Raw genomic sequence first — 22,725 nt, forward strand, 5'->3', positions numbered from 1 at the left:
GAACCAGTTCTCGTTTCGAGTTTAATAGGTCGATTTTAAGAGTCCACATTAATCATGTTTGCTGTCCCTCGACCATATGTTCAATTATATTCTTGGATATATCAATTTTGAGCTCTTAAATTCAAATCCACATGTGCATTCTTCTGATTATGTACTCAGATTATTCAGCCACAACATGCCCAGTTTGCTACATTAATTTATACTCTACTCTAATAAAGAATTATCATCCTAATGGAATCAGACTGAATTTTTACATATTTCCCCAGTTCTTGCAAAACAGAAGGTAGAAAAAAAATACGAGAAAATAATTATATATGTAAATTAAAGAAGATTGGATTACTTGGAATGAAAATGGAGGATTTGACCCACTATGGGTCACAGATCTATCTAATGGAGCTTTCCAGCACACCTGCTACTCTCATTTTTGCTTTCGATTTTAGTTAGCCACCATTGATAACAATCTCTCACTTCCTTGATTCTCACTCTTCCCTCCAGTTATCTTGCATTTTCAATTCGAAAAGATTTCGAATTTACCTCATTACCCATCTTCCCGTTCCTCTTAAATTAAAAAAATCTTGTGTTTTTGGCGTTGTTTAGTTATTCTTGCGCTGCAAAAATTGAAAAATGAGCTCGCAAAGATCTTCGAAACCCACTAAACCTCCCAACCAAACAGCCCCTTCGAGATCTTCACCCGCCTCTTCCTCGACTTCGCTGTCCTCCCATTTGGCCATGGTTGAATTGAAGCAGAGAATCCTTACTTGCCTCTCTAAACTAGCCGACCGAGACACCCACCAGATCGCTGTGGAAGATCTCGACAAGATCATCAATGGACTCTCAAGCGACGGCATTTCAATGCTACTTAACTGCCTTTACGACGCCTCCAACGACCCCAAGCCTGCTGTCAAGAAGGAAGGTATTCGACTCCTCGCCGTGCTATGTGCCGTCCACACCGACCCCGCCGCGACCCACCTCACCAAAATCATTGCCCACATCGTGAAGAGGCTCAAGGACTCTGATTCACAGGTCAGGGACGCGTGTCGTGATGCCATTGGCTCTCTTGCGGACTTGTACCTGAAGGGCGGTAATGGTGGGGACGGAGTTGTTTCTCTGTTTGTGAAGCCTTTGTTTGAAGTGATGAGTGAGAATAACAAGACTGCCCAAGGCGCCGCTGCTATGTGTTTGGCTAAAATGATTGAATGCTCCGCTGACCCGCCTTTGGTTACGTTCCAGAAACTTTGTCCTAGAGTTTGCAAGCACTTGAGTAGCCTGAATTTCTTGGCTAAAGCTTCACTATTGCAAGTGGTTTCGAGTTTGTCCCAGGTTTGGTTTGGTTTGGTCCCCAATGATGATGCTTTATGTTATCTACTTAGTTGACGTTTGATATCTTATCTAATTCGCCTTTGGAATTCATTACCACTTGGAAACTTTGTTTTTTATATCAATCGAGATTTGTGAGACAAGCTAGCTGAAGTTTTATTGTATCTTAAGCTATATTTGATGATTTATTCTACTTTTTGTTATATGTTTGATAACACCATAGTGTGAGACTTGATCTATCAAAAGCTACATTTGATGATTTATTCTACCTTTTGTAATGTATTTGATAATTGATAACACCATAGTGAGAGACACAGATCGGTGGAATATGGAATATTTGGTATACTGGTTTTCACTAGTTTACTTTGTGCTTACATATTTGAGGCAAAACTCCTAGTGTGATGAAATTGTACAAGACAACGCTGTATTACATTGATTGCTTTAACAAATCACTGAAGCCAGGATAATTTTGATATGCGCTAGAATCCATCTTTCTCTATGTTTTTTTTTGTATATATGTGATTTCGTAATGTTTTGCTGTATTGAAGCATGTAGGCCAAAGAAACCGATAAATTGGTCAGTACTGAAACTGGCTACTCGCCAGTCGCCACCCTTATCTAAGTCAACGAGGATTCAAAATTTTCATCATATTAATTTACAGATCTGGCATCTTATTATACACTAGGAGATTGAGACACCTGTGGTTGAATTTCAATGAGCAATATTTATTCTACTCATTGTGGTCTAGTTTCCGTTTCTGGATTTCTGCAATCCTGGACAATAGCACGAAGACATTTGTTAGTGTTCTCCTGCGATGATGCTATACATGTTCTTCATATTGTTGCAGGCTGGATCAATCACACCTCAAAGTTTAGAATCCTTGCTGCCAAGCATTCATGAGTGTCTTGGCAGTTCAGATTGGACCACTAGAAAGGCTGCAGCTGAGGCGTTAATTTCCTTATCTTCCAACACGAGTTACATAACACCGGAAGGAGCTGCTTCCACAATGAATGTGCTCGAATCTTGTCGATTTGACAAGGTATGCATCAAATAGTGTTATATCCACCCAAACCATTTTACATCAAAACAGTATGATATCTTCCCGAACCATCTTAGAGTTTTTGTCTTGTATGAATTTCTGGCATCGATGCAAAGATATTAGTTTGTATGACAGTTGGGTAAGATATATTTTCATATGTGATCCTCCACTTCTGATCTGGTGTTTGATTCCTTAAATGGTGATTTTAGCTGGGAAGTGTGTTGAGTCGGGGATTTATTACTTTTCATATAATGGGTAACCTAACCAACTAATACAATGTCAATTTTTCCTCAGATTAAACCTGCAAGAGAGAGTATAACAGAGGCTTTGCAGATATTGAAGAAAATTGCTGGAAAAGGAGATGGATCTTCAGATGATAATAAAACTTCATCTCATGGTAGGCATATGATTAAAAACTTCATCATTAATTTATCATTCAGTTAGAATTTTTTTCTTTACATGTTTCATATTAAAATGCTCAATATTCAGAGGGTGATGCTACCGACCCGTCAGATAGAAACAATCTTCCAAGTCACGGTGATAAAGGAAGTGAAAATTCTATAAAGGATCCATCCAGCGGATTGTCCCCTACTGATTCTAGTTCTAAAGGCAAGGGAAACAACATTTCTGACAAGACTGTAGGGATTCTAAAGAAGAAAGCACCAGTATTGACCGACAAAGAACTGAACCCTGAATTCTTCCAGAATCTAGAAACTAGAGGTTCAGGTGAGTTACCTGTAGAAGTGATTGTCCCTCGCCGATGTATTAAAGTTTTAAATTCACAAAATGAGGAAGAGTCAGAATCGAATGATACAGATCTGAATGGGAATGCTAGGCTTAATTTACAGGCTGGTGATATCAGAGGGAAATTTGGAAGCATGGAAAGGGGCATTGCTGGTGAGCGCGGTAATTCTTCTAATCAGCGAGAGTCATCCAACATTCATCCTGATTTTTCCAGAAATCCAGGTCAATGTGAGGGATTTATGAGTTCTAAAGGAAATTGGTTGGTAATTCAGAGACAATTGTTACAGCTGGAGAGGCAACAGGCTCATCTAATGAATATGTTGCAGGTTCTTTTATTTTATTTGCAGTTAGATCTTGATTCCTGAATCGGCATTAATGAGTGTTTCTTTTCCATCGTAGGATTTTATGGGCGGCTCTCATGATAGCATGGTGACCCTAGAAAACAGAGTACGGGGTCTTGAGAGAGTTGTTGAAGAAATGGCACGAGACTTGTCTGTATCATCAGGCAGAAGGGGTAGTAGTTCTATGGTAGGATTTGAGGGATCTTCAAATAGGCCTCTCAGCAGATACAATGGCTTTCCTGACTATTCCAGTGGCAAACTTGGAAGAGGTAACGATGGGCGCAGTCACTTTGGGGAGAGGTTTACTGCATTTGATAATGTTTCTTCAGGGCTGAAAGGTAGGGGCTCTTCTTGGAGATCTGATGTATCAGATTCTTGGGACTATCCCGCATATGGTAAAAATAGCCAAATTGGCTCAAGGAGAGCCGCTGGTGGTGGTCCGACAGATTATAGAATTTCTAAAACAGAAAATGGGGCTGATCAGGCTGGTATCCGGAGAGCTTGGGAAAACGGAACAGGGCCTATTAGATTTGGTGAAGGACCTTCCGCGAGAAGTGTTTGGCAAGCTTCAAAGGATGAAGCAACCTTGGAAGCTATTCGAGTTGCTGGTGAGGACAATGGAGTTACACGTAGTGCTCGAGTGGCTATACCAGAAATGACAGCTGAAGCACTAGGAAACGATGGCCCAGTTCAAGAACGTGATCCAATTTGGACGTCTTGGAGCAATGCAATGGATGCTCTTCACGTCGGTGATATGGATTCTGCTTTTGTCGATGTTTTGTCTACTGGAGATGACCTCTTGCTAGTAAAACTCATGGACAAATCAGGCCCTGTAATTGACCAACTTTCAAATGAGGTAGCCAGTGAAGTTCTGCATGCTGTTGCACAGTTGCTGTTGGAGCAGAACTTGTTTGATATGTGCTTGTATTGGATTCAACAGGTATCATTGTTGTTTCAATGTCGGTATTTTATATTCTTGGTATTTTCATATGATTTGATTTGTTCCATGTTAAAGGATAAGTCTGTCTATTGACTCTGTTCCGCTTCCTTTACTTAGTTGGCAGACATTGTCTTGGAAAATGGTCAAGATGTTCCTGGCATTCCGATTGAAGTAAAAATGGAAATTTTGCAGAATTTGCAAGACTGTTCTTCAGTAGACCTGCCTGAGGACTGGGAAGGCTCGTCGACAGACCAATTGTTACTGCAGTTGGCATCTGCCTGGGAAATTGATCTACGAAATTTGAGTAAATAGCTGTCATAATTCCTTTTTGCTTGATGATTTGTCTGGTGGTGACGTTTGACACACCTTTTATATTTACACACCCAAGTTCAAATGCCTGAGGGAGTACATTGGTAAATACTGCAGTGGTATCAATCTCGAAATGGATGTAGAGAATTTTGCTAGAGTGCATTATTTGTTTTTACAGATTCTCCAAGATATGAACAGAATTGTGTGCTGATGACTTCGGTCTTTTTTTATTATTATTTTCATTCAATCAATTTAACCAACATTGTACCTTATTTTTTAAGTATCTCTTTACATAAGAATCCCTTAATTCCAATAATTGGAAAAGTTAGGTTATCCTACCGTATCTAATTATTACACTACACATCAGCTAACTCACCATTTCAGGTGTTCTGTCCATTAAAAAAATTTATAGAAGGGTGTATGCAATAAAGAGTTTCTTACTATTGAAAATGTTAGTTTGATACTTGTGTAGCCATGTAGATGTAGGGCAAATAAAGATTCACAAATTAATGTCAAATCGTGAAAACAATATGTCTCTGAAAAGGAGAATCAACCCAAAGTTCTGGTTTGATTTAGGGATTTTAGGACGAGTTGAATAAAAATTTAGAGAGTTGGGCCGAAAATGGTTTTTTTTTTAAATAAAAAATAAATCAAATTCTAGCCGAGATTTCCGTGGTCTCATTTGTTCTGTCAAGATAAAAACGTAAATTTATTAAGAAATAATCGATTAAAATCCATTAATTTCATACTTTTCCACCAAAACTGATTACACGATTTCACATTATTTGAAATCCATCTTTAAATTATCCCCACCAAATAAAATCATTAAGCACTACACACAAGAATATTTGAAATCGCACACTTCTTCCAGAAGATAAAATAAACAAATTTCTTGAAATCCAAAAGAAACCTGGAATTTGAGGGGGGTGGGGGAGTGGTGGAGAAGAGAATCCCTCGGAATAATAATATCATCATAGAAATCAGGCCACTACTTTTGATTTATCATGACGTTCTTCACAGGGATTTTCGAAAAGATAAAATTCACGGAATCGCTCGAAGAGAATTAACCCTAATTGAGCGGCGATTCGGGGTTGGAAGATGTACATATAAACGAGGAGAATGGGCCGGCTAGTTACATGTCATATGGTGGGCTTCAGACACTTTGTTAATTAGTGGGCCTAGTATAAATGGAAGTTTTTTTTTTATATATATTTTTGCAGAAAGTTATTTATCCAAAAAATCCCAAATTCTACCTTAAAATCCTGTTACAATTTCAGTTAATTATATTAATTTAGATGCTGAAATTCATCGATCGATTACCTAGCTGATTTGTTGCCATCACCGTTCCAGAATGCGGCGAAGACCCGGAATCGGTGGTCTGCAGAACGCCGCCGCCGCCAGGGTTCCCCCTCTCTCTCTGTCTATATTGATACGTTGTTCGAATCGTATATATTTTGTTGTGATTTTGTGTTGTGATTTAACTGAAGGATCAATATCGACTTCTGGGAGAAAATGTTGCGAAACTGCGAACCGATCTAATGAAAGACCAGCTCGCTACTTTTCGTTCTCAGCTTGAGGACTTTGCTCGCAAGCACAAGGTACACGTATTGTTTTATCAAGGCATAATTGATCTTTAGCTTGTCCAGCTGGTTTAAATTTTGCATCTTGCTTATCTGAAAGATAGTGGGAGGCTTGTTAAAAAATTAATCTGGTTTCAAATATCAAGCTGTAGTGTCGCCGTTGTCTCGGCAAAAGCTGTAAGGATATAGGCGTCGAAATGTCTATACTGGAAAATATTAAGATGTTAAAAAAATAAGCGAAATCTATTTCTCGGTAATTGAGTTTTCGAAAAACGGGATGAAATTAAGATTAGGCCAGTACATTTTTTATATAATTATTTTCTTATATAAGATTTGTATTTCCTCATGTTTGAGCAGAATGACATCCGCAAGAATCCAACTTTTCGATCTCAGTTTCATGAGATGTGTGCTAAAGTAGGAGTGGATCCTCTGGCCTCTAACAAGGGTTTTTGGGCTGAGTTGTTGGGGATTGGTGACTTTTACTACGAACTTGGTCGGTACCAGCAGCCTTCTTACCTGTGTTTTCACTTGTGCAATCCACCAATTGCTACATTTGATTTAGTGTTAATTGGAAATTCACTCCCTTCTTTGTTTCCATCTATCTACCTTATCGTTTCCTTCAACTCGAATTTTAAGATTTCCAGTGTTAGTTATGTATTTATTTACAGGATCTTTCCTCAGTTGGAATAGGTTATTTGAATTAATGAGGCTACACTTCATCTTAAATTATTTTATTTGTATTAAATTAATGAGGCTACACTTCATCTGAACACTTTGTACCTATCTGCTTGATGGAAATTTTATAGCTCATGTTGTCAGTACGTTTACATGTCGTAGAATGTACATCTTATTAGAATATTATTTGGGACGAACCTCTTAACAATATTAAGGAAGCATTAATTTTACATCGGTGAACGCCGTATATTGGCATGTACCGTGTGTTATAATTCATTTTCTTACTTTGCAGTGAAAGTTTACATTTGGAAATGTTTAGTTGCACCCTGTTTCCTTTTTGTTTCTGTATTGTTTGTCTGATTCATACTCCTATACTTTGGAATTTGGTATTTTCTCTACTTATGTCTGACCTGAAACTAATCTATTTATCTAGTTAGGTGTGCAAATTGTTGATATTTGTCTGGCCACTAGACCTCTCAATGGTGGTTTGATCAGCTTGGAAGAATTATGCAATGTGCTAGGTCAAAGAAGGAAGAGTGCTCGTGAGGCTATTTCTCAGGATGACTGTTTGCGAGCAATTAGTAAACTGAAGGTAATGTAGAGTTTTTCCAGTATATCATAAAAATAAAGCTTAAAGTTATTGTTGTCTGATGTGGTTGCGAGTTTGTCATGATACTTCAAGATTTGCATATTCTAATGTACAACTACTTGAGACTCAAATCTTTTTCCCAAATTTTAGTTGGAGGATGCAACAGTTGTAAAATATTTGATGAGATTGGATCATTTGATGAGCTCAGAAATTGGATAAAGATTGAATCTTTGAATTAGTGAGTATTGTGTCATTATCCTGACTTGGGCGAAGGAGAGAATGTTGAGATTTCTTGCCTTAATGTTAATGTTGCCCTAATAAAGTATTTAACATTCCTCCCCCTGGATCACAAGTTTGTTCTATTAATTGCTGAGATTTTTCCTCTTTATTGCATGTATTAATTATGTAGGTTTTCGGCAGAGAGACCTTTTAATTTAACATCCAATATCACTTGCATTTGGACCGTGTTGTTCACAGACAACTCTATTGTGTTTCCAGGTACTTGGTAATGGTTTTGAGGTGATATCTCTGGGTAAAAAGAAGCTTGTTAGATCTGTTCCTACAGAGCTGAATAAAGACCACAATGAAATTTTAGAGCTTGCTCAGGTTGCTCCATGTCTATACATTATCTCCCACGTCCGAGCTCTTGAATGTGATTGCTCACATTTACACGTCACGTCTTAATGTTTTGACATTTTATTGGAGGAAAAACATTATCTAATTGCTCCATTAAAACTGGAACGATCTTGAAGCAGTTTTATTTATTTCTTTGCTTTCTATTAGCGATGTTGCAATTTGTGCTTCTCTCTGGAATTGAATATTTATCACAATAGTGTTATCCAAATAAATAACTAATGAACTTCAGGTCATGGGTTGACCATTGATACAGACAAGACAAAATTTGGGACAGATTCTAAGCATTGTTTTTGAGACATAGAACTTAGATGCATGTGATAAATTCTCATATTCAAAACAGGACCATCATTAACCAGCGAAGTCTGGAGGTGCCCATAACACCAACCTTCAGTGTCAATGTAGGATGGAACCTATAATTGGATTTAAGTTGCTGGATATCAGTAGGTCCTCAAAATAAAGAGGAGTTATTTTAGGAGTTCGAGGGGTCATTGCACCGATTGGCTGTACCCTCCTTACCCGTCAGCCTCCTCTTCATAATGATGCAATTTGTTTAGCAATATCCTCGTCTTGGAATGACATTTATATCATAAATATTACCTTGAAACTTTTTCTTTGTTCTTAAAATGATTAGTTACCTTGGTTTGTTTGTTCATTTTAGGGTCTAGGCTATGCGACAGTTGACGAAGTACAAAGACGACTCTCTTGGTCATCTGGACGTGCAAGTGATGCCCTTGAAACTTTACTTGAAGTAAGTGATATCTTCTACCTGAATATGCTTTAGAATTTGAACTGAGTGTAAACTGATTCAGTTTGGTAATACAGGAAGGTCTTGCTATGATTGATGATGGTCACAAGGATGGTAGACGTAGATATTGGTTTCCCTGTGTATCATCAGTGTCTTCCTATGCAGTAATGGATGTTGTCTAATGTCTCTTCGTCTTCTTATGGACCATTGAGTGTTGCATTGTGTATAAAATTTTGTGTCGCGAAATTATTTTGGGCGTCTTGTTCCTGTCAAAAAATTAAAAAGTGATATTCTTGTGACATTTCGTCAACCATTCGGAATTGGGTTTATTGAGATGATGGGATATGCCTCCATACCCTTCTGCAGCTTGAGCATGATTCGTGGGAATATTCAGCATGATAAAATATTTAGACTTGTCTTGTGGCCCGACATAACAGGAACATTTGAATGGCGTTGTAGTGTGTACCGTTTTGATGTGAAAATAAATGTATCCTATATCGTGTGAAACAAACTAATATAGATTTCTGGGATTCCATCTACATGTACAATTTTGTGGCCTGCGACATATGATGTTTCTAAAATTTGATTATTATTATTATTATTATTATTATTATTATTTATTTGGTGTGCTGGAGAGGTTCCCTCTTCATACATTATCTTTTTTTAGGAGAAATCTAATATTTCATTAAACACCAAACATGTGGAGATTTATAGAGGAGCTTATATAGGATGGATAAAAATCATTATGCTTGGTAAACTTCTTTTGCGAAAAACCATGAAAAACTAACTTGTGAGCTCGGGTCGTTGGAGATGAAGTTCATTGGGAGAACAGTGAAAATCGTGCCTTGGCGAGGGAGTGTAAGTTGTGGGCGAACTGCCGTGTGACAAGTGATAATTGAAGGCCACCTGTGGTGATCCTGAAATCCTTCAATTTATGCGCCAAAGACCGGTAGTTGTCAATGCCCCAGTCGTAGACGCCGGAGGCGAGATCATCAAGCACGTAGCCAATCAAGCCGGCTAAGATAGGACCTAGCCAAACGTGGGAGCCCTCAGAAAAGCGAATATAGATTTCGCCAGAGAACCTGCTACCCATGAACGCCGAGGCCTCGTAGATTTTAATATTATATTTATAAATATAATGATTAATATTAATATGATATAAATATAAATATATATATATATTAAATATAATACGAATTAATATACACATAAATTATTAAGAACGCCAAATATATGTTTGTACAAATTACAATGGAAAGTGCAGAAATGGAAATCCTATTCATTCCGGTCAAGAAGAGTTTTGTATGTCACCAACGACAAACATGAATTAAATTGATTATATCGAGAGTTTTGGATTTTATATATTACGGAAAATTTATTCAAAAAATAAACAAATTTTATAGCATATTTTAAAATAAAAATATAAAGAAAAAAACTACTTCGTACGTAGGATTAGAACAGAATACAATTTCTTGTTACGTACAATTTGGTCAAGAATTTAATATTAATATTTATATATATATATATATATATATATATATATATCATATATGATATTAAATTAAATATTATAAATCACAAAGTAACTTTATTATTATTATTATTATTACAAGCACAAAGTACAAAATTTATCATAAAATAGACACGCAACTTCTAATGACAACAAATTAAATTAAATTAAACAAATAAATAAAAATCACATCGGTCATTTCACAGCATCTCCTCGGAGCTCTGCTAAAATCATCGTAGTAGCAAAAACTTTGAAAAGACAAGCGGTTAACCCTGGCCACTAAAAGACTCCTTTGCTCGCAACCCTCTCAATCTTTGAATTCCTTCAATTATCTCTCTGTTTCTTCCGCTATGATACTTCTATTCCAGATGAGCTTCAGAACCCATCGTGCGTTCATGATATTGTTTTCTATTTTCTTCATTTCTGGTGTGTACACTCGGGAAGCACAAGCCTATAAAGCAATCTTTCGTCCTAAAGATTTGTTGCCGCTGCTTCCCAGACAAGTTTCTTGGCCTATTATGAAGTCTCTCAATAACGCGGCGGACCTTATGCCGTCTTTCATCGGAGCTGCCACTGCTGGTAACACTCCCCAATTACAGTGGAAAGGTGCTTGCTTTTACAATAACACTGCTTGGTTGGAGTTTAACAACAAAAGTGAGAGTAAATTTGGGGGCGGTACTCTTCATATTAAGGTGATTGGATGCAGCTTTCTTGTTTCTATCGATTGATTTCGAGGTAGTTGGGATTATTGGAGGGGATTTTTGTAGGTTTGGGCTTTTGGGGTTTCTTATTTTATATATGTTTCGGGTTTTTTATGTGATAGCTTTGAATTATCGTTATTGTAGATTCTTGTTTTGAGAGGTCTTAGAGAGTTTCTCGATGGACTTTCATATTGGAGGCTGATTTTCTTAAGTTCTTTTTGTTTGATTATTTATTTTGTTTGATTTTTTATTTCATTATTGAGGAAAATTTCATTGTCTAAGTCGGGCCTTTGTAAATTATGTTTCTTTTGAAACTATTTTTGCTGAAATCTGGAAAAGTGGCATTCGGTTATTCCTCCTACAGATTGCTTTCATGTTAACTAGGGTGACGTACAAAATTAAAATACAAAGCCTGTTGGAACTTGCAATTGCAACTTAATGCCTTTTAAATATTTTTTCTTGATTACAGATTAAAAAAATTATTTCTTGTTTCAGGTAAGCCATGCTCATAGTTGGACATGCATGGATCTTTATGTCTTTGCAACTCCTTATCAAGTTACATGGGATTATTACATTTTATCTCGAGAACACACCCTCGAATTCAAAGAGTGGGTGTCAGAAGCTGAGTTTGAATATGTGAGTTCAATTTTATTTTAATCAGAATCATACTTCTTTGTTTTAAAGCAAGTTTTTTCATACTAAATAAGGATGAATCTCCTTAAAAATCAGGTAAAAAATAGAGGGGTATCGATCTTTCTCATGCAAGCAGGGATGTTAGGAACCCTTCGCGCTCTATGGGAAGTGTTCCCTTTGTTCACCGGATGGGGAGAGAGCTCTAATATTGCATTTCTTAAAAAGCACATGGATGCTACTTTTGATGTACGTCCCGAACCATGGGTCACTAACATTACTGTTGAGGATATCCAATCTGGAGATTTTCTTGTATTATCGAAAATCCGAGGTCGGTGGGGTGGTTTTGAGACATTAGAAAAGTGGGTAACTGGATCTTACGCTGGTCATTCTGCAGTCTGCCTAAGGGACTCTGATGGAAAGCTATGGGTTGCAGAATCAGGAAACGAGAATGAGAAGGTGATGACTTAACTGGTACTTGAATTTTCTAGTGTTAAGATTCTTGTGAAATCCAGGGTACTTTGTTGGTTTTGCATGATTTCGCTTAGTTCTTCAGACTTGCGTAATTTTCAGATATATTTCTCTATCTGAGCTGCAGCGAGTCATTAGGAATTATCATGTCTTGCTATCCATAAACCAAGTACCTAATAAGAGAGAGATATAGCCTATTGTCTCCTTGTTATGTCATTGTTGCACGCCTCTAAAATTAATTTGATGACTACTCATTAAATCCTCCTGCCGGGCTAATTTAATAGACATAACCTGCATGGAACATATGTATCTATTGGTTCTCGAACATAAGTTATTGCTAGTTGAAACGGCTATTGGTGTAGACTTGGTGACACGTAATTTCTTTTTTGTATTTTCAGATAATCATAAATATTGTTTTTAATTTTCATTTTTCAGGGAGAAGATGTTATCGCTATCTTACCATGGGATGAATGGTGGGAATTTGAACTCACAAAAGACGATGCCAATCCACATATAGCATTGCTTCCTTTGCTTCCAGAACTCCGGGAAAAGTTAAATGAAAGTGCTGCCTGGGAATACGCACGAAGCATGTCAGGAAGGCCTTATGGTTATCACAATTTGATTTTTAGTTGGATAGACACAGTTAGTGGGAATTACCCAGAACCTTTGGATGCTCACCTGGTACTGTTTTTTCGTCCTTTGAGAGTTTTTCTTCCATCTCTCCAAATTGTCAGGTCCCAATATGTTTTAATACAAAATTAATCCTGATTGAGAGAGGTTTAAGATCATAACAGGTGAACAATTTTTAAAAAAATGATAGGATGAAATTTAAAAAAAGGAAAGAAAAAAAGGAAGACAGCCATCATGATAAGATCATACCATTGTACTGAATATGTCTTACGATCAGTGATTCTATCTATACCTGCAGATACTGCATCACCCTTTGGATCTGCAGATACTGCATCACCCTTTGGATTGCTGAGATGTTTTGCTTCTTTATTTTATTTTTAAAGGCCCCTAGAATTTAGAAATGTGAACTTATATTTTTGCTTCTTCTTTTCCTTACTTCTTTAACTGTTTATTATCCACAGGTGGCTTCTTGTATGACTGTTTGGACTCAGATGCAACCTTCATATGCTGCTAACTTGTGGATTGAAGCATTGAACAAACGTCTTGGAACTGAGGTTTCATTATCATACACATTTTATTATCTAATATGTAATGCATTTTGAAGGACCTATATAACTTGATCTTGGCGGATTGAAGGAAATTCTTGGAAATAATTGCATTGCTACCGGATAAGATTCAATTAGATACTAAAGATAGTATACATTCGTCCTTGCAGAACTCTTCTCTTTCTGATATTCTTGTCGAAGTTGAGAAGCGTGGATCATCTTTTGGTGAATTGTTGGCCGTTCCGGAACAAGATGATTGGGTTTATGCAGATGGTAAGTCAACATCATGTGTCGCTTTTGTCTTCGAATTATACAAGGCGGCGGGGCTCTTTGGGAACCTTTCAAGCTCTATTCAAGTCACTGAGTTCACTGTAAGTAAAGATTCTAAAGTATTTTGCGTTCTAGTTTATTGTTGTTTTCTGTTAATTTCTTCATATAAAATAATCGATAATTCTCCAATCTTTATGTATGATAAGTTCAGCAAAAAATGCAATTGATCACTTTCTGTCACTGCAGATAAAAGATGCTTACTCTCTCAAGTTTTTTGAAAATAATTCGAGCCGTTTACCTAAATGGTGTAACGATGGGGACACGGTAAAACTCCCCTACTGTCAAATTCGAGGAAAATATCGAATGGAATTACCGGGATACAACACCGTGGAACCTTACCCTCACATGAATGAAAAGTGCCCTTCGATGCCTAAAGATTATTACAGACCAGATGGATGCTGATAGGCATTGTTACCTTTTCATCTCACGTTATATCGTCTATAGCACTGATATACTGGTTTTAGGTTGTAAACCTTTTTATTATGTGTATCATTGTATGCATCTTGTATATTTGGATAAATAACGTGTAATATTGAAAAATATTAAATGCAGATTCAATCATCTTTACTCGAGTAAAATATAATTCCGCATTCAATACAGTTGGAGATGAGTTACTTTAAAAGGACAATTTTGTTTACAACTCAAAAGTATCATCTTTACTCGAGTAAAATATAATTCCGCATTCAATACAGTTGGAGATGAGTTACTTTAAAAGGACAATTTTGTTTACAACTCAAAAGTAGCATGTTTTCTATCTGTAAATGTCTTGTTGAAACTATTAAGGTAATAAATTCTCGATGCCATTACTACTCCTTAGGTGGGATACGGTTCCCACCAGTTGCAATCTTGTAAAGATAAAATCCAGTCATGACGAAGCTGCGAACAAGACATGATCGACAAGTTTATGTACCCTGAAAGAAGTTTTAAAGCAAGAAGCTATACAATTCCAAAGGAAAAGGAAACCAGAAAAGTTGGCCATTCCCCTTAATGATTGAATAAGTAGACGACGATTAATTTGAGAAACATTAACTCTAGTGAAACATTTGAAAGTTAAAGCAAGTTTATGCGACAGGCGCCAAGAAATAACAAGAATCAAGTCTGTCTTTGTTTAAGGAAACCAGATGCATGGGTACACTTTAAATCTTCAGAGTTACCTGAGACCAGCAACAATACCAGCAGGCATTATCTTGGAAGTTTGCATGTATCGCTGTCCCATGACCCATGTTAGTACAGCAGCAATAGCTGTTCAAGGCGATCTCGAATCAAATAAATTTATAACATAACTCGCAATCGGAAGCGTGGCAACACATGATGTTCGCAGAAAAGGCGGTGCCAACAAGAATAATAGAACAGTAGAATGGTGGCATAACCAATCAAAAGAAATTACAGGGAATTCTAATTGAACAGTGAATGCACGTTTGATGGAAGAGAGATGTTTTGAGCGCATAGTTCGATTACATGGTGAAGTTTAGCATTGGAAAAGGTTTCATATATCTAAATAAGTTCCGACTCTTTGCAAGAACATTGATGCGAAATCAATGGTTGAATTTTTTCAGAAATGAAAGATACGGGGCCTCGATATCTATTGGTGCTTGCTATATTGCCAAAACAGAACATCTTGATCAAAGTACCATTTGAATCTCAACAAGAAATCGGATGATAAATCCGTTCTTTTCTACAACACTAGTGGATTTGAAGTAACAACTCCTAATTTGCAAAACCATTTTTTGATTAGTTCAATCATTGCATCAAATATTTATTTTCTAGACGGTTATCCACAAGCTAATTGCTAGGTGCTAGCTGCCGGTAGTTCCTCAAACGTCGCACGCATCACAGTGAGTTCAAAGACACACAACTCCTCACCCCACTAGTTTTTCCCCACTGGTAAGGGCACAAGGCTAAATGGAAGTAAGAAATTCAGTCACCAAGCAACATCACAACAGAACAATGAGCCCGAATCCCAGAAATCCGATTGAAACTAATTGCAACGCAGTGGCAAAATTACTACCAAGGCAAAAAGGTTCCCGAACATAAAATATTGTCAATGTAATTGGGCAATTAAAGATATTTGAGTAGTTTAATCTCTACTATCTAGTAATTGTTTCTAAACGAAGGTCCATTCACAACATAAAGAAAGATACTTCGTTCATTGTAATTTGCAGAGGATACAAGCTACCATAAATCTAAACACGGTTGTAAAATAACATTAATTTCCATATGTGTGTACAATGACTATCAAATGAACAGTAAATCGGTAGAAGAAATCGAAGCATACCCGTTTCAAGAATCAAGGCAATGTAAGAATTTTTGCGCTTATGGAATGCTTGGAGACTGAGGTAACCAGCGAGAACAAGAAACATCCCAGTCCCGCAGCCCCCAGCCAGCGAAGCTACACTGCCCTTTTTTCCATATCCTATAACGCCACCACACACCAGGAGCAGCCCATATGGGATCGTGAAACAAAAGTCATGCATTTCCGAATCTGGATCTTTGAAGAATACCGCAGTTAATATGAAACGAAAAAGAAGACTGGTGTAATAATCGTGATGAATTTTGGGGTGGCTAGTCAAACTTCCGGCGGGTTATTTTGTAAATAACAAATGTAAACGTGAGCACCACACACTACTCACATAGTTTAACGGAATAATAAAAAATAAGAAATATTATTTTTAATTTAAATTATTATAATATTCGAGTCAAATATTATATAAAACAATTATGACTCAGTCTTGTCTTTTGTACTAAACAATACCTGAGTTTAAAGGTAATTTTTAACTAATTTGGATACTAAAAAAATTAATGTAAATAGTTATCATAGATAATTATTTTATCTGTAATCATATATGTGTACAAATTATTTATTTGCAGAGAGATTTATTTAAATCATTTCGTATGGCTATTACAACAATTTTGGTTCAAATTTTTGTTTATAAGTCAAAAAATACTTCTACAATTATTTATGTTAATTTAAAATTTTGGCGTATCAAATGTTTGTTTTTCAATGAAGGGGCGGCCTCAAATCTAGTTTGGAGAAAAGAAATGCTCAAAAAATAACAGCAATTCACTTTTTAATTTTTATCCAGCACCGCCATTTTTCGTATCGAAGAAGCAAGTCGCATACGATACTTGAAATTGGGAAAAAAATGCATGTATGAACTTGCAAGCATCAAAGAAATCTTTGTGCTGCGACTAAATCTCGAACAAATCAATTGGTCAACTTGAGATTTATACTTCCATCACGGCCATCGATTTAAAATTTCTGCTCCAAGATTTGCCCTCGACAAAGAATAATATAATTACCTTTTTTTGGTTGTTGAGATTAAAGAGACAAGAAGATCTGCATCTATAAATATAATTGGCTCTACACTGGATTCTTATGAGCCAATTATGCCATTTTTTCCAGCTGGATAAATAAAATGCAGCAACGAACGAGGCCATAATCTGATATAAGACAAGGGTTTAGGAATGCATTGAACTCAACAACTTGAGAGCCAATTCCTCTTGCTCTGCAAGAGTAATGGAGTCGGTACTTGTGCTAGTATTTGATTTGCCTTTCCAAATCTCACCATCGTCGCTATCATGGAAATAGATCTTCGACTTTTTATTGACTCTTACAGTGGCTGCGTCTTTGTCTGAACCAGAGAGATCATCCTCATTCTCATAATCACCCTCACCATTCTCATCTCTTCGCCTCTTCAACTTCATCTTTTGTTTGATGCGCTTTTCTTTTAACCGTTGGTGGTACAAAGCTTTGTCTTCCTTGTCCACCTCATTCATCATCTCCCTCTGCTTGGTGTATCTTTGATTCACTGAAAGATATGATGAGCAAAACGGTAACTCATCAATCATTTCTTCTGATTCAGTGGCAGTTCAGATTGAATGACACACTAACAATAAGAAGATGGTTTGCACAAGGGTATTGATAAAAGCTACCGTTTCAATATTTTATCAATTTCTTAACTAGGCCAACCACTTAAGGCGCATCACTGAAGCTTTTGTCATTTGAAGATGACCAGTGTTTAACTTCAAGCACAATGGAGAAGGATATACAATTGCCAAGACCGACTAGTTTGGAACTAATGTAAGTCCTATAGTTACGAGGACAATTCGAAATAGGAAAACTAGGCTGGAGAAGGTCTCAAGTGCACGAGCTTAATTTCTACTTATAAGTTTCAACAATTGTAACGGAAATAACTACAACTGCAAGCTTTTGATGATAGAATTTTAGGGCAAATCCAAAGCATTAAAGTTTACCCATGTCCTTGTCCAGCTTATTGGAATCAGACCGAGTCTGGGTATTGGCTAGTTTTGTAGGAGAAGTTGAAGTGTCACTATCATTATCATCATCAAATACAACCCGTCTGCCTGCCGGTCTATCCACATTGATCTTTAGCTTTTTGTTCTTTAAAATTCTAGTTACAGGCCTACAAAAACAAACAGCTTAGATTAAAAAAAACAAACAAAGAAAGAAGAAGATAACGAGATCGTCCGAAAATGGCGATCATCTCAGAGTCACTGCATACAATGGGCAAGAACAAATATTGCATATCGGCAAGGACACAGTAATTGAGCAATCATTTTGGAGGTGGTGAAATAACCGACAGTGATAATGAAGACCCCCAACTACATCCTTTTCCCAAATAAGAAAATGTAGAAAAAGACCTATGTAACACCCAAAAATCGTCAGCAAACAAAATGTATTATTTGGAGGTGGTGAAATAACCGACAGTGGTAATGAAGACCCCCAACTACCTATCACTACAAAAAACCGTTCTGGGATACCCTTAATCATGTCTTTTCCATCATACAAGTTTGGAAAAAGAGGCGTAATGTTCAGAAATATAAATATCAAAAAGAGAAGAGTGGAAATGTACACATCGTCTCTAATATCAGGAGTATTATCTTCCCCAAAATGCCGAGTGGCCATCTTCAAACTAAGGCCATTCTCCGTAAGAAATTCTGCTTCATCAGATACACCAGTGCCTGAAGTTTCTTTTAACAGTTTGAATTGATTCTCAGCACCATTGCTTTCTGAAGCAAGGGTCGATTCTTTGTACACTTTGTTGTCCTTAACTTTTGTTTTCAGAAAACGGACCTTTGGGGTCATGGGGAGACCTAATGATGCTGAGAATTCATCTATTGGAAGTTTAGCAACATCAAAAATCTCCTTATCATGCTGCTTATGGATGGACCTCAAATACGTTATAAAGGCTCTCTGAGCCAGATATTGCAGATCAGGGTATTTGACTAATAATGCTTTTAACAATCCTGAAACAGGTTGCAACCTTTTGGTATTTGCCTGCAAGGGATCGTTATTATTCATTAATATTAACACGCAATTCATCCAATGATTCAAAATGCTCAATATTACAGGTTGCAACCTTTTGGTATTTGCCTGCAAGGGATCATTATCAATTATTAATTATTAGTATTAACATGCAATTCGTCCAATGATTAAAAATGCTCAACATTACCTGACAGTGATTAAAAAAAAAAACCAATTACATGTGTCATCGATAAATAAGAAATAACGAAATACTAACAAAACTAAATAGAAAAGAATAGCAGACCTTAATAAATCGAATAGGAATCTTTTTCTCTTGTAATTTTTGAAGCATATTTGTCTCCGAGGGTGTAAGGAATAAAATTGATCTCCCACTAGAAAGGTAACGGGCAGTGCGCCCTACTCTGTGTATGTAAGAAGCAACATCTTCAGGGCAATCTACCTAGAAGCACAAAGGCAATCAAATCAACAGTTCAAAGTTTATGTAGCATATTATGTGAAGCTTCATTTTATGTCACAATCAAAGTTGGAAACTAAATTAGGATAGAAACAGAAACCAACCTGGACAACCCAATCGACAGCTTTATTAAAATCAAGTCCTCTAGAAGCCACATCAGTAGAAAAAAGTACAGAATTCTTCTCACAGAATTGTGCATATATTCCCATTCGTCTTTCCTGCTTCATCCTTCCATGGAGACATGTCAGTGGGATTCCAGGACGAAGTTTCTTAAATGTTTCAAAAACAAACTTTACCTGTGGCATGCACCAATATCCAGATAAGTAAAGTTATCAAGAACAATAATTTCATTTTAAAAAAAGGAAAAACAAAGAAAAATGGAAAGTATGCACTTATCACACAAAGTGGGTCTGTTCGGCTGTGCTCACATTGTTGATACTAAATTACATGATTCAGGAACCCAAAGTACATAAACAGCAAAGAGGAATTTGAGCAACGATAAACACAAAAACAATGTAGAGATACATTCAAACATTCCTTGTGTCAGTCATATAAGACCTAATAAGAAACTGTAATGTGGAATTGCATAAAGAAACCTTTGATTTACAGGAAAATCATAAAAACAATTGTGAAGATACAGTGGGACAATTTAGTAGATGAGACATCTTGATCCATGCTAGCTCTTATCAGTCAACGCAACATCACCTGCTTACAGCTTGAAAGAAAGACCAGTATCCTTGAACTGAGATGTGCCTTTAGAAAACTCCATAACATGTCAAGCTTTTGGTCAAGAGGAACAACCATAGCTGTCTGCTGTAATCGATTAGGTGTAGCAGTTTCAGACTCCTCATGCACGCTAAGGTACTCTGGATCTTTCAGACTGAGTCTTGCAAGATCTTGAACAGACTTTGTCTGTGTTGCAGAGAATAATAATGTTTGTCTCTTTTTTGGTAGTTGAGATATTATAGCATTTATTTCTTTCTTAAAACCAACATCAAGAATACGATCTGCTTCATCAAGAACTAACACCTGTTTCCAAGCCAGAAATCTAAACTCAATTCAATTACTGTCTTCTTATCTCATCTAAGAGCAGTTACACAGACAAGAAAAGTAAAACACAGAGTGAATAAGGCAATAAGCCAGCAGAATCTGGAGATATAGCACATCTAGGAACCTAGTGTGAGGGGATGTTGGATGTTCCACTAAAAGATACTGCATTAGTTTTAGTGGCCACTTTATTGTCAACATACCTCACTAAAGTGTAAATGACATTGTTCCCGACAAATAGAAGTCAAGTGGTTACACAAATCATAAGCATGATAAATTATATAAAAGTATGACAGTAATTCTCCATGCTAAGAAGCTGGACCTACAATGCTCAGGCTGAAAGCAAATGCACAAGCAACATATGAGCAATCAAATAAATAAATAAAATAGTAAAGAAGAAACCTATTAATGGCACACAAGAGCGGGTAAGGGCAACTGCAAGAAAAAATTGAGGATGGCAATAGGAGCATGATCAAGTTACTACATGACAATTAATCATATGTAAGAAATAATTCGTCTCATTCTACTTCATAAACACTTACCACAGAGAAACACAATCCAGGAGGCCAAAACATGATTATACTATTAACAAATCACTATTCTATGCATAAAATATGTAGCAATTATTAGCCAAGAAGGATTAAAGTACACAATGATGATCGTTTCTTATATAAAAAAAAGTACACAAATGATGAAGCAAAATTGTCAAAATGAGACCTGAAGTTGTGAACAGTCAAAATTTGGGGTTTCATCCATGTGCTGAAGTAGTCGACCAGGAGTACAGACCAAAATGTTCAGCTCATTTACACGCTCTTTCTCAGTAGCAACATCCTTGCGACCACCAATTAGAAGTCCAGCACTGAAGCCGTGGTGCCTCCCCACAGATTTTAATACTTCAAAAAGCTGACCGGCTAATTCTCTAGTGGGAGACATGATAATGCATCCAACCCCATCCTCTGGACCCCATCTAGCTCTGTATAACTTCTCTAAAACCTGCATAACAAGAACACATTGTGATCAAGAATCTACTTCACGTAACACAGGAGGCTTTAATGAGACAAATGAGAAAAGTTCCCGAAACATTTCAATTAAACAATCCTTAAAAATAGGCTAAAATTATAGATCACAGAATGCAACCTGCACAGAGTATCGTCCAATATATTACTAATTTTTTTCACGAATTCCATTTCCTGATCCCTGTATAGAGCTGACAAGTTTTAGTAAACGACACGGAAAAAGTACAGAGCAATCAAAGATCATTGACCCCCAGCTACAAACCCAAAAAACTCAATTCCGAAGAAAAGCATCACAACCATCATTTGGGACAAAACCATCGAAAACAAACAAAATAATCAGCAATATTATCTGAACCTCACCGGGATAACAAAAGCCAAAGTCTTTCCAGACCCCGTTTTAGCAGCTCCAAGGATGTCACGGCCGCATAGCGAGTGTGGGAGTGAAGCCCTCTGAATGTCAGTCATTTTCGAATACGTGGCTTGCGTCAATCCATCTTTGGTTTTCTTCGAGAGAGGCAGTTGAGTGAATTTCTCAGCCCCGGAATATGGAGAAAAGGAACTGTCAGGGAGCCTCCCAATTTGACCTTTTTCCGGTGGATGAGACTGGGAGAGCGGATTGGTACCGGATTCAGGCTTCCCCGAATCGATCCATGAATTGAGTAGCTCGATTTCATTAACCTCGGATAACCGATTCTGCAATTTGAACTTCTTGGTTTTGGGTCCTCTCATTATTTCGACAATTGGTTTGCCTTTCTGGAGGCAATGCGAGCATTAGGGTTTTGCAGTGAGGTTTATCAAAATTGTACGTATAATAAAAATAATAATAATACGGCTACAAATTCATACCACCAGGATATGTACAACTAATTAATTTTAAAATCGAACAAAATTGTTTTTTATGGATATTTGAATTTACAAAATACCCACGGCTCATGATTATGAAGGAAAAAACACATCCATCCAATACAGCAAGACAAAAACTTGTGCGAGACGATCTCAGAGATCGTATTTGTGAGACGAATATCTTATTTAGGTCATCCATGAAAAAATATTATTTTTTATGTTAAGAGTATTACTTTTTATTGTGAATGTGGATAGGGTTGACTCGTCTCACAAACAGTATCATTAGATTCACTCATACAGTAAATACACAATCAATTGGGGATAGGCTTTGGATTTGTCTTTCAAT

At 36.8% G+C, this 22,725-nt stretch overlaps 5 protein-coding genes and 1 non-coding gene across 11 annotated transcripts; 3 read left to right on the forward strand and 3 right to left on the reverse strand.

Annotated features, from left to right (window-relative positions):
- The first annotated feature begins 318 nt into the window (after positions 1–318).
- Positions 319–5,006, forward strand: LOC140811812 (microtubule-associated protein TORTIFOLIA1-like). 4 transcript variants are annotated; one of them, XM_073169892.1, is made up of 8 exons: positions 319–1,320; positions 2,165–2,356; positions 2,651–2,753; positions 2,846–3,082; positions 3,173–3,253; positions 3,323–3,426; positions 3,500–4,381; positions 4,499–5,006. In XM_073169892.1, the coding sequence occupies exons 1-8, from the start codon at positions 625–627 to the stop codon at positions 4,691–4,693; spliced, it is 2,490 nt and encodes an 829-aa protein (XP_073025993.1). In that variant the 5' UTR covers positions 319–624; the 3' UTR covers positions 4,694–5,006. The 4 variants fall into 4 exon arrangements, with proteins under 4 accessions (XP_073025993.1, XP_073025991.1, XP_073025992.1 ...); XM_073169890.1 differs by having other exon boundaries at positions 320–1,320; positions 2,846–3,253; XM_073169891.1 differs by having other exon boundaries at positions 321–1,320; positions 3,173–3,426.
- A 632-nt stretch (positions 5,007–5,638) lies between these two features.
- Positions 5,639–5,715, reverse strand: LOC140813407 (small nucleolar RNA R21). Its single transcript, XR_012113941.1, has one exon. It is a non-coding gene; the product is annotated as a small nucleolar RNA R21 (small nucleolar RNA).
- A 198-nt stretch (positions 5,716–5,913) lies between these two features.
- LOC140812717 (vacuolar protein sorting-associated protein 22 homolog 1) lies at positions 5,914–9,518 on the forward strand. The gene is made up of 7 exons (XM_073171063.1): positions 5,914–6,092; positions 6,178–6,288; positions 6,628–6,763; positions 7,383–7,537; positions 8,033–8,140; positions 8,829–8,918; positions 8,993–9,518. Exons 1-7 carry the CDS (start codon positions 6,042–6,044, stop codon positions 9,095–9,097), a joined length of 756 nt encoding a protein of 251 aa, XP_073027164.1. The 5' UTR covers positions 5,914–6,041; the 3' UTR covers positions 9,098–9,518.
- A 1,091-nt stretch (positions 9,519–10,609) lies between these two features.
- LOC140811674 (uncharacterized) lies at positions 10,610–14,293 on the forward strand. Its single transcript, XM_073169708.1, has 7 exons — positions 10,610–11,117; positions 11,622–11,762; positions 11,856–12,215; positions 12,663–12,908; positions 13,319–13,411; positions 13,573–13,773; positions 13,919–14,293. Exons 1-7 carry the CDS (start codon positions 10,776–10,778, stop codon positions 14,132–14,134), a joined length of 1,599 nt encoding a protein of 532 aa, XP_073025809.1. The 5' UTR covers positions 10,610–10,775; the 3' UTR covers positions 14,135–14,293.
- An 83-nt stretch (positions 14,294–14,376) lies between these two features.
- LOC140811675 (protein FATTY ACID EXPORT 5-like) lies at positions 14,377–16,337 on the reverse strand. 2 transcript variants are annotated; one of them, XM_073169709.1, is made up of 3 exons: positions 16,008–16,334; positions 14,887–14,974; positions 14,377–14,608 (listed from the first exon to the last, which is right to left on the reverse strand). In XM_073169709.1, exons 1-3 carry the CDS (start codon positions 16,204–16,206, stop codon positions 14,539–14,541), a joined length of 357 nt encoding a protein of 118 aa, XP_073025810.1. In that variant the 5' UTR covers positions 16,207–16,334; the 3' UTR covers positions 14,377–14,538. The 2 variants fall into 2 exon arrangements, with proteins under 2 accessions (XP_073025810.1, XP_073025811.1); XM_073169710.1 differs by having other exon boundaries at positions 14,379–14,643; positions 16,008–16,337.
- A 591-nt stretch (positions 16,338–16,928) lies between these two features.
- LOC140811909 (DEAD-box ATP-dependent RNA helicase 32-like) lies at positions 16,929–22,357 on the reverse strand. 2 transcript variants are annotated; one of them, XM_073170032.1, is made up of 8 exons: positions 21,897–22,357; positions 21,238–21,513; positions 20,179–20,502; positions 19,578–19,769; positions 19,303–19,458; positions 18,607–19,127; positions 17,987–18,156; positions 16,929–17,541 (listed from the first exon to the last, which is right to left on the reverse strand). In XM_073170032.1, the coding sequence occupies exons 1-8, from the start codon at positions 22,263–22,265 to the stop codon at positions 17,192–17,194; spliced, it is 2,358 nt and encodes a 785-aa protein (XP_073026133.1). In that variant the 5' UTR covers positions 22,266–22,357; the 3' UTR covers positions 16,929–17,191. The 2 variants fall into 2 exon arrangements, with proteins under 2 accessions (XP_073026133.1, XP_073026134.1); XM_073170033.1 differs by having other exon boundaries at positions 18,607–19,031; positions 21,897–22,355.
- Between the last annotated feature and the right edge of the window lie 368 nt (positions 22,358–22,725).

Source organism: Primulina eburnea, chromosome 14 (assembly GCF_022965805.1).
Source record: "Primulina eburnea isolate SZY01 chromosome 14, ASM2296580v1, whole genome shotgun sequence".
In the NCBI taxonomy this organism is placed as follows: Eukaryota; Viridiplantae; Streptophyta; class Magnoliopsida; order Lamiales; family Gesneriaceae; genus Primulina; species Primulina eburnea.